General features: G+C 42.0%; 1 protein-coding gene and 1 long non-coding RNA gene across 4 annotated transcripts in view; both read right to left on the bottom strand.

Moving 5' to 3' along the window:
* Window positions 1–718: 718 nt before the first annotated feature.
* On the bottom strand, window positions 719–2,952 carry LOC129464602 (dynein light chain Tctex-type 1-like). The gene is made up of 3 exons (XM_063619469.1): window positions 2,946–2,952; window positions 1,376–1,536; window positions 719–1,063 (listed from the first exon to the last, which is right to left on the bottom strand). Exons 1-3 carry the CDS (start codon window positions 2,950–2,952, stop codon window positions 800–802), a joined length of 432 nt encoding a protein of 143 aa, XP_063475539.1. The 3' UTR covers window positions 719–799.
* A 352-nt stretch (window positions 2,953–3,304) lies between these two features.
* LOC129464412 (uncharacterized) overlaps window positions 3,305–10,443 on the bottom strand; it is a 104,013-nt gene continuing 96,874 nt past the window's right edge. For 2 of the 3 annotated variants that reach the window (XR_010116150.1, XR_008651585.2), the window contains exons 2-5: window positions 10,211–10,365; window positions 8,113–8,201; window positions 5,056–5,204; window positions 3,305–3,536 (exon numbers count right to left, since the gene is read on the bottom strand). This is a non-coding gene — a long non-coding RNA (uncharacterized lncRNA). Of the gene's footprint in view, window positions 3,537–5,055; window positions 5,205–6,748; window positions 6,926–8,112; window positions 8,202–10,210; window positions 10,366–10,443 lie in introns of those variants that run through there. The other variant, XR_008651586.2, reaches the window with a different exon arrangement.

Below are 10,443 nucleotides of genomic sequence, written 5' to 3'. Positions count from 1 at the left end.
TCTGTCTTTCTTGTATGATGATGAGGCTACTGGAAAACCATCAGAATATGTCGTGAGTGGTTCTCTTCATATTCACCACCCTTTTCTAAACAGAGCACACATAATGCATGTATTTGAATAACCAGTATCATGTTTTGAGGACAATGACATGCAAACCATCTTATGTCATCTCTTGGGGAAAATGGTCTCCTCTTTCATGGTTAACATATGTGGTTTCAGATTCTTTGAAGAGCAAAGGAAGGCACCTTTGGAAATGGAGTGCTCATATCTTTCAGCAAAACTTACCAGGTTGTAAAACATATCTTTCCTAGCCTAGCGAAGTTAATGTCATTTCCACACAGACCTCCATGAAGTTAAATCTAGCTTAGGTACTGGAAAGCTCTGGACAAGTGTTTAACAGTTTTTGAAAACAGCTTTTGTTGAAAGAACCTAAAAGTAATCAACTCATTTTTTAAAGATTTGAATAATTTATTCTAACAAAAGTATAAAGTATGGAAAATTAGTGTATTTGAATCACTTCAGAGAGTAGAGCAAGTTTCACACTAGCAGATTTCAGATTTTAGCACCTTTGAAAACAAATACTGAGAGTTAAGACAAGTGGCAATGCAGGCTGCAGGTGACCTACAGAGATACACATCTGACTTCAGGGCAGTTCACATCACAGTGCAGTCATCTGGTTTTTCAGAGTGCCACAGAACACACTTAAAGAGAACGAGAAAGGAGTTCATTGAATTCATGGCTGGTGGTTAGAAGATGAACTAGAGACAAAAGCAGAAAGGTTATAGGATGGACTGTGAGGTCAAATAGACAGTCCGAAGGCGCCGACAATGCAGTACATGATCTTATTCTCCCATCGCACAGTATAGCTCCCGTCAGTAGAGCTGTCCCAGAAGCAGGAACTTGCCGTGTGTGATCCAGCTCCGTTCTTTTGAATAATTACACAGGTCACAATGTATTTAAATGGTTTTCCCAGCTTGGGGAGTTGGCTTAAAGTTTGTTCTACATTTGTGGTCCACTGGTTCACTTTGCTGTGTTGATAAGCATTACCACCAATTGCGATTTTCTTTTTTTTTTTTTTTTTTTTGAGACAGAGTCTTGCTCTGTCTCCCAGGCTGGAGTGCAATGGCTCAATCTCGGCTCACTGCAACCTCCGCCTCCCAGGTTCAAGCAATTCTCCTGCCTCAGCCTCCCTATGAGTAGCTGGGACTACAAGTGCCCACCACTACGCCTGGCTAATTTTTGTATTTTTAGTAGAGATGGGGTTTCACCATGTTGGCCAGGCTGGTCTCGAACTCCTGACCTTGTGATCTGCCTGCCTTGGCCTCCCAAAGTGCTGGGATTACAGGCGTGAGCCACCGCCCCCAGCCCCAATTACACTTTCTATAGCCTCTTTTACAGTGTTGCTCACTTCAACAATAAAGGCAGTCTCCTCCACAGCTGATAGTCTCCCATCTTTCCTCCAGGGAATAGCCTCCGCTTCCCTGAGTGGTGCCAAACAGGCACACTCAGGCTCCGCCCCACATGTGCCACGCCTCCCTCCGTAGCCGGGCACGCACAGCAGGGCAAGGCACGCACGCCCGTCCCACCCACACCCAGCTCCCGGGCCCTGCGGCCCCGCCCATGCCTAGCTCCTTTTTTTTTTTCACTTGCGTTACATTTATTCATCTCATTTCATCCTTAGAGCAAAACTCTGTAGTGGGTGCTGTTTTTTGGTGTTTTTGTTTTTTTTTGTTTTTTGTTTTCCACGAAGTCTCTCTTGTCCTCCAGGCTGGAGTACAACGGCGCGATCTCCACTCGCTGCAACCTCCGCCTCCAGGGTTCAAGCGATTCTCCTGCCTCAGGCTCCAGAGTAGCTGGGATTACAGGTGCCTGCCACCACGCCCGGCTAATTTTTGCATTTTTACTAGAGATGGGGTTTCACCATGTTGGCCAGGCTGGTCTCGAACTCTTGACCTCAGGTGATCCGCCCGCCTCGGCCTCCCAAAATGCTGGGATTACAGACGTGAGCCACCGCGCCCGACCAGTGGGTGCTATTATTTATCTCCACTTTGGAAATGAGAGTAGTAGAGAAAGATGACTGAGATTTACAAAGAGTTGAGAATCCAGCCTGGCTACAGGATGCTAAGCAGAGCAGGGCGTTATGGCCCCAGGAGACCTGGCTCCAGTTGGGTTCTTTCCTAAGCCACAAACCCACCAAAAGCAGCATATCCTCTAGGATAAACACCCACAGATGCCCAGGGAAAATGTTCCAGGTGGTCGAGAACTCAATTCCTAATGAAAGCTTGGAAAATGAACTATGCATCTGTCTGGTCATCCAGAAATAGGGTTAATATTTTACTACTGGCAGGGTGCAGTGGCTCACACCTGTAATCCCAACACTTTAGAAGGACAAGACAGGAGGATGGCTTAAACCCAGGAGTTAGAGACCAGCCTGAGCAACATAGTAAGACTCCATCTCTAACAATCAATCAATAGCCAGGCATGGTGGTGCATGCCCTGTAGTCCCAGCTACTGGGGAGGCTCAGGTGGGAGGACCCCTTGAGCCTGGGGGGATGAGACTGCAGTGAGCCATGACTGTGCCACTATGCTCCAGCCTGGGCAACAGAGCGAGAGCCTGTTGTCCCTTAGAAGTTTGTTTACTACGTAGCACTGAGCAAGCCACATCAGTATTCTCTTGATGTCCATAAACAGATGGATATGGATTAGTCAAGGTTTGCTGAGTACATTTACTTACTTCAGCTTTTCAGGAATAAAGGGACATGATCAGGATTCACAGTAGGAAGTGCTGATGCTTATGTGGGTTAAATTCCATCATTCAGTCCCCAGGCTTTTTCATAAGTTTGTTGTTGGTGCTGCTGCTGTTTTAAACTGTTTCTCAGGTCTCCTATCTTCCTCCTCCTGTATACCATGGCTAAAGTCATCTCTCCAAAATACACCCAACCTACAACCCATTACTGGCTCCACTGGGTAAAATCTTGGCTCTTTACTGTGACCCACCAGACCGTTGCATTGTAATCTTTCTCCTTACTTTTGTAGTCTTTTCCAAGCTTTTAATTTTGATATGGTATTAGAACTACAGAAACATTACATCGATAGTATAATAAATGCTATATAGCTTTTGCCCAGATTCACCAATTGTTTACCCTTCCCCTTTTGTTTCTGTGTAAATGTATGTATATTCATATTCACATATAAACAAAAATAGGGACACACATACACATTTTTTCTAAACCACTAGAGATTAAGCTTAAAACATCAAAACCTTTTACCGAAGAATAGGAATGTTCTTATATAACCACAGTACAATTAGGAAACCCAGGGAAGTTAATACTGATATTATCTAATTCATAGTTTTTAATCAAATGTCCATCAGTTGTCTCAATGTCTGCTCTAGCTCCCCTTACCCCCAGCTCAGTGAAGGATCCAGTACAGAATCATGTTGCGTGGTTGTCATGTCTTTAATCTGGAACAGTTCCTCATTCTTCTTTTGATAATTTTGAAGAGTAAAGGTCACCTTTTTTTATTTGGTAGAAAATCTGTCAAAGTAAAAAAAAAAAAAAAAAGACACTTGGGTTTAAGTTTTCTTCATGATTTGATTCAGGTTATGTATGGCAGGATTCCACCAGAGGCGATGGTGTGTCTTTCTTGGTGCCTCTGATCAGAAGGCTCATGACATTCATTTGTTCCAAAATTGCTAGCGTTAACTTTGATCGTTCGTTTAGGTGGTGTGTTAGGTTTCTTTATTTTAAAGTTACTATTTTCCTGTTTGTAATCAACAGGCAATTTGTAAGGGGCACTTTGAGACTGTGTAACTATCTCAAACTTCTGTCCACAGCATCCAATGCTCATTTTTGAACTCCATCCTTTCTTCTGTATTTAGGTGTTATTCTATTGTTTAAAAAAAAAAAAGCTTTCACTTCTCCCCATTTATGTATTTACTCAATTATTTATATAGAGAGAAATGCATGGATTCGTGTTTTTTTAAACATGTACCCAGTATGCCCTCTATATCCATGGGAACTTGATCTGTGGTTGGCTGAGTCCACAGATGTGGAACCCAAGTATACAGAGGGCCTACTGGGGGACTTAGGCATCTGGGGGATTTTGGCATCCATGGGGAGTCATAGAACCAATACCCTGCAGAAACCAAGAGACGACTGTTATTCATTACTGCCATCATTTATTCTGCCATTAAAATGTTCAGAGATTTGTCCAATGGGACCTTCCTCAAGATGGCCTGCATGTGCTTTTGATATATCCCTGTCATTCTTTGAGCACTTCATTACTTTCTGGACAAGTGTCCCCAGGCTCATGTCCCTGTCTTCATCCTGAAATTGGCCTCTTCTCCAAGATTACAGGCTTTCTTTCAGTTGGGAATGACATTTAGAAACCAAGATAAGGGCACCAGGTGGGCTGATCGTTTGTTTAGGTGGTGTCTGTTAGGTTGCTCCACTTTAAAGCTACTATTTTTCCCTTTATAATCAATAGGAACTTATAGGGGACACTTTGAGACTGTGTAACTATCTCAAACTTTAATTCCCAGCAACCACTGCTGATTTTGAACTCTATTCCTTCTATATTAGGTGTTATTCTATTGTTAAAAAAAAGGGCTTTCATTTCTCCCCATTCATGCATTTGTAGGCCCTCTGAGTAGGAGGAATACACACACACATACATATGCATACACACACTGAAATTTGAGACCCATTGCCCTAGAACAAAGATAGGAAAACTTAGAGAACCAAATAGTTCTTTATTTACAAAAGTGGGCAGCTGACCCACAGGTCATGCATGTTGATCCTGCTCTAGCACCATGAGATTTTCCAGTTGTGTGGCAGAGCCACTTGGAGCTGTAGCTTAATCTGCTGCAGATTGCTTTCTTGTTCTTGGCCCCGCAAAACTGGCAGCCTTCAGAGTAACTCAGTTAGTGGATGACAGCAATATTCCCAAGCATGATATATGATCTTTCCGAATCAGAAGAGCTTCCTAGTTCCTTTGATTTACAATAGGAAGTACATGTAAGATGCAATAACCACTGTTCCCCTAAAAACTCACCAATTTGGCTGGCTGCTGAAATTCTGTAGGGATTTCTTCTACCCACTGGTGCACATATACCTTATTAAGGCTTCCACCATTCTCACTGTTTTCTCCTTTTTACATCAGATCTTCATGATATCATCAATATAATGGATCAGCATAATAGTCTGTGTCATATCCAGATAATAGAACAGCCATTAAACTATATTGCTGGAGAAAGCATTAGAGAGAGTACAATTTCCTGGGACAAGACCCTGATTGTGTACCACTGTCTATCCCAGGCAAAGGCAAAAGCTTTTGATCTTCCCTTCTGATGGGACTGAAAAGAATGCATTCACCAAATCAATGACCACATACTAAGTAGCAGAAGCTATGTCATAATTATCTGTGATAATTATGAAACCACAATAGTTATAATTAGGCTGCCATGTGATGGAGTTGACAGTAGTTATATCAATCGTGAGCCATGTGGTTTTTTTCAGGGGCCAGACTGGCAAATGAGATGGAGATGTAATGGGGAGCAGCAACCCTTCTATCTCCTTAAAATCTTTGAGCTCAGCACTCCAATGACACTCCTTGCCATTCCACCCTACATAATATATTGCTGTATATTTACTATCTTGGCCTGGAGGTTGGGTAACTTCAGAGGGTTCCACTTAGCTCTTCCAATTACATAGGTATACTCCACAGTTCAAGGACTTAGTGTGAGTGTTCTGCCAGTTACTAGGTGTATCTATCCTGATCAATGCACTCAGGGATCAGGAAAATCAACAAAGGTGAGTCCATGAACACACTGATGCCCTGTGAAATGGATTTAGGCCAGGACTCTGTTTGCCACCTGGCCTCTATCTACCTCTTCCAATCTAAGAAGGAAGCATGAAGGCATGTTAGCCCTCATGGTTTTAGCATCCTCTTAGTCCCTATATCCAAACGCCCTTGAAAGATATGGGTATTTCCCTTCTCCCATTGTACAGATATGTTGATAAAAGGCTGTAAGTTCCTATGAGGAAGGACTGGGAAATTAACTAGTGAATATACTTGATGTCCTATTGCAGGGTCTTTCCTCAAGGAGATTCAGGCTTCTGTTGAATCAATGGCTCTGTTCTGGAAATTAAGAATCATGGTTTTTCACTGGGAAGGCTGATGTCAGTCTGAGTATTAATGAATCTATTAGTACTTTTTGTTGGCTGTCCAGTGACCTTGCCCCTAGCAACTTGGTGGTGTATTAACTATCACTATAGATTCCTACAGGTGAGGCCTCCTGGTTGTGATTCTGTCCTTGTTGCCTATTTCTACATGTGTCCACCTTGCCTCTGACAGTTTATGCTGCCACCAGGCCCTCCTACTCCTAAAACCTATCCTTCTTCTTAACGCTAAGCTGCCTAGTGCTAGAACAGCCTCCTGAACTGTCTGTCAATCTTGACCACAGGGCATATCTGAGTTCCCTAGAAAATTACTTAACTATGTGCTTCTCAAAGTGAGACTAAATCAAGTAAGAATAGAACAAAGGCAGGATGAGGGAAATCCCTAGGTATGGTGAAGGGTCGAAGCCCTGGAAGACATCTGTAATGCGCTCATCCCCATGCTTGCATCAGGGAGGGCAAGCCACTTTTCCCAAGCCTTAGCATATCTTGAACTAAACTCACTTAAGTCCTATTTTCTACCACCATATTGGACTGACACTCTGAAAAGCTTGGAATTTTCCCCACAACTGACTTTAATTCTGAACTCTCTCAAGCAACTTAGACATTCTGGCCTGAACTGTCAGCTGTCACCTCTTGAGCCTCATTGTCTGCTTGAGAAGCAAGGCACATGGCTGTGCTCAGTAAGAAATGCATGTGGCAATTTTAGCAACATACCGCACCTACTGGATGTAGTCAAGGTAGGGCTGCAAGATAAACACAGGATGTTCAGTTAAATCTGAATTTCAGTTCAACTACTTTTTCTAATATGTTCTAAATAAGTACATTCTAAATATTGCATGGGACATGGTCTATCAAAGAAAAACTTCATTCTTTATCTGAAGTTCAGACTTATCTGAACATCTGTATTTTTTTTTCCATGGGACATGGTCTATCAAAGAAAAACTTCATTCTTTATCTGAAGTTCAGACTTACCTGAGCATCTATTTTTTTTTTTTGAGATGGAGTCTCACTCTGTTGCCCAGGCTGGAGTGCAGTGGCGTGATCTCTGCTCACTGCAACCTCTGCCTCCTGGGTTCAAGTGATTCTCCTGCCTCAGCCTACTGAGTAGCTGGGATTACAGGCATACACCACCACGCCTGGCTAATTTTTGTATTTTTAGTAGAGACGGAGTTTCACCATGTTGATCAGGCTGGTTTTGAACTCCTGACGTCGTGATCCACCCACCTTGGCCTCCCAAAGTGCTGGGATTATAGGCATGAGCCACTGCGCCCAGCCAAGCATCTGTATTTTTATTTGCCAACTCTAGAAACCCAAATTGGGAGTGGCTTCAGTACACACAGTTTTGAGGCAAACAAGCAACATTGAAGCAAACAAACAACACTGAAGCAAACAGTTTTGTCAGAGGCATTTAAACCAGAGCAACTCCATCTTAAATAGGAGCTGGGTAAAATAAGGCTGAGACCTACTGGCTGCATTCCCAGATGGATAAGGTTAAGGCATTCTAAGTCATAGGATAAGATAGGAGGTCGGCACAAGATACAGGTCATAAAGACCTCGCTGATAGAACAGCTTGCAGTAAAGAAGCCGACCAAAACCCACCAAAACCAAGATGGTGACAAGAGTGACCTCTGGTTGTCCTCACTGCTACACTGTGTGTTGCCAGATTCTGTACAAATTTGGTATACAGCTTAACATGCAAAGAACTGTAATAATACAGTTATAGCTCCTCACCCCCACCATCCCCAAAAGAAGATAGGTTTGGTTTTCTATGGTTCATATAGCCCCTAAGCCGTGCAAATGTGGGACAAGATTCCGTGCATTTACATTCCAGTCATGTTAGGGTTCCTGAGAGAAACAGAACCAATAGATTATAGATAGATGGATGCTAGATATATGAATACATATACAGAAAGATGAGAGATTGACTCACAATTGTAGAGACCAAGAAGTCCCATGATCTGCCATCTGCAGCCTGGAGCCCTAGGAAGGCCAGTGGTGATTCAGCCTGGGTTCAAAAGCCTAAGAACCAAAGGGGCCACTGACTGAGCAAAGAAGGTGGGTATCCCAGTACAAGAAGAGAACAAATTTGCTTTTCCTCTTTTTGTTCTATTCAAGCTCTCACGAAATTAGATAATGCCAACCCACATTGGTGAGGATGATCTTTATTCAGTCTACTGGTTCAAATGCTGATCTCTTCCAGAAGGATCTTACAAGTAACATCCAACTGGCCACCTGGGCATCTCTTAACCTTAGCAATTAATCATCACACTAGTTCTGTCATTCATTGGCCACATGACCTTGAATACACTTAGCCCCTCTCTGTGCCTGTTTCCTCATCTATAAAATGGGAATATTAAAAGTTCCCACCTCATGGAGTTGATATAAAAATAGTTAATACATGTAACATACAGAGCTATACCTGGTGCATAAAGTCTCATTGAAAGGTTGCTGTTACTGTTGTTCTTATGTGTTTACACTCTGCTGAATTTGAAAAATCTCATCACCTGACTCCTTTCACTTCCTTGCTTCAAATCTATTTGGGAGAATGGGGCTAATATGGAGTTTATTCCAAAGGTGCTAGTGAATTTTTAATCAACTTCCTTTATTTCTTCCCAGTCTGAGTTTCAACAGCAGCAGCTAATATTTGTTATGTACTAACAGGTACTGTCCTAAAAACAAGACATAGCTCATTTCGCTAAATCTCTCAACAATCTAAGAGGTTTCCACCATTATTATCCCAATGTTATAAATGCCGGGACTTCGCCTCAGCACCCAGCTGGGAAGTGGGCATGCTCAGGGTTGCCTCCAGGCCAGTGTTTCCCCCAGGGCTGCTAACTATGATCCTACTATTAGTTCTCTTCATACCATCCCTTCCTTTCACCATGAGGCTTATTCAAATCCCACCTGACCTGTAAAGTTGAGCTCTACCCTTTCATATAAGTCAGAGTGGCCTCTGCAAGGCTGTTTTGACCTTTTTGTTTTTATATTCTTCGTCTTTCACTTGGAAAGTGAGGTCAAAGGGACAAGAAGTAAAGCAAGCAAACTTTTGTTATTTTGAAGGAAACGCCTTCCTCCTGGAAATCTAATACCTCCTATTTCCCAGATCTGTGCAGCAGATGGCAGTGTTCAATTAGTCAAAATAAAGTTCTAGCCTATGGGCTTGCTGTTTAGTTCTAAATTGCTCCAAGACCCCTCAGTGCTTCCTGGTGGTACTTTATAAACTGTCAGCTATTTTAAATAGTATCACTGTATTATGAAAGTCACCCGGAGTGCCAGGGGAGACATGAATTAACTTCACAGTAGTGACAGGAAACTCAAAGTCGAGTGCAGTATGAAAGTCGCAGAGGCAGTAAGTGGCTGATCCAGAACCCAGGTCTTCTGGGTTCAGTGTTAGCACATCACACCTCTGTGAATTAAAGGAGTTTTAAAGATGATGGGGATGTTTATTTCAATCTTCCTCCTACATGAGAAACTCTTGTCCACTGGGCCACGCCCCGTCCAGCCTTCCGCCCTACCTCCCGTTGTATGTTCTATGTTGCTATGCTATCTCAAAACAACTATTCTAAAGCTAGTTTAATGACAATAGGTGTATTCAAGCAGAAAATATAAAGGAGGGAGAAATTAAGTCCTGTGATATCAGTCTCTCTAGGCATTAACCCAACAGGATTATTTTTTGAGAGCTTTTATGAAATCAATTCTATTTGCTATTGGTAATATAGCAATATCCTTTTGCACTTTTAAGTGTTTGCTCTAGGAGTGACACTATCCTTAACTTTTTACAATCTACTTAGAGTTGATATTTAGGCCCATTACAAAATATGTAGAAATCTTGTAAATATGTATTCATTTATCCACCACTATCTTTTTTTGCTATATTTATCATGTGTATAATATCAACGTACATTATAAACCTCATAGGACAATAATAATCTTTGCTTTAAAGGGTAGTGTATTTTAAAGAAAGAGGAAAAGGTCTTTACCATTTAGTTGTCAATTAAGAATAACAATTTAATTACCCATATACTTACCATTTCCAATGATGCCATTCCTTCCTGAAGATTCAAGTTTTCCTCTGGTATTCTTTCCCTTCAACCTGAAGAAACTATGCTGGCATTTCTTGTAGTGTGGGGATGCTGACAGCAAATTCTCAGTTCTCTTTTATCCGATAATGTCCTTATTTCCTCTGGAAGGACAATTTTGCTAGATATGGAATTCTGGATTGACAGTTGTTTTTTCAACACTTTAAAACACTGTTTACTTC

Source organism: Symphalangus syndactylus, chromosome 16 (assembly GCF_028878055.3).
Source record: "Symphalangus syndactylus isolate Jambi chromosome 16, NHGRI_mSymSyn1-v2.1_pri, whole genome shotgun sequence".
NCBI lineage: Eukaryota > Metazoa > Chordata > Mammalia > Primates > Hylobatidae > Symphalangus > Symphalangus syndactylus.
Note: the sequence above shows the minus strand (reverse complement) of the source record. Positions and strands in the feature narration are given on the sequence as shown.

Excerpts from the sequence above, each read along its gene's own strand:
- LOC129464602 (XM_063619469.1), bottom strand. Across the intron at positions 1,064-1,375 it reads TAAAAGAGGCTATAGAAAGT|AAAATCGCAATTGGTGGTAA; the intron begins GTAATTGGGGCT and ends AAAAAAAAAAAG.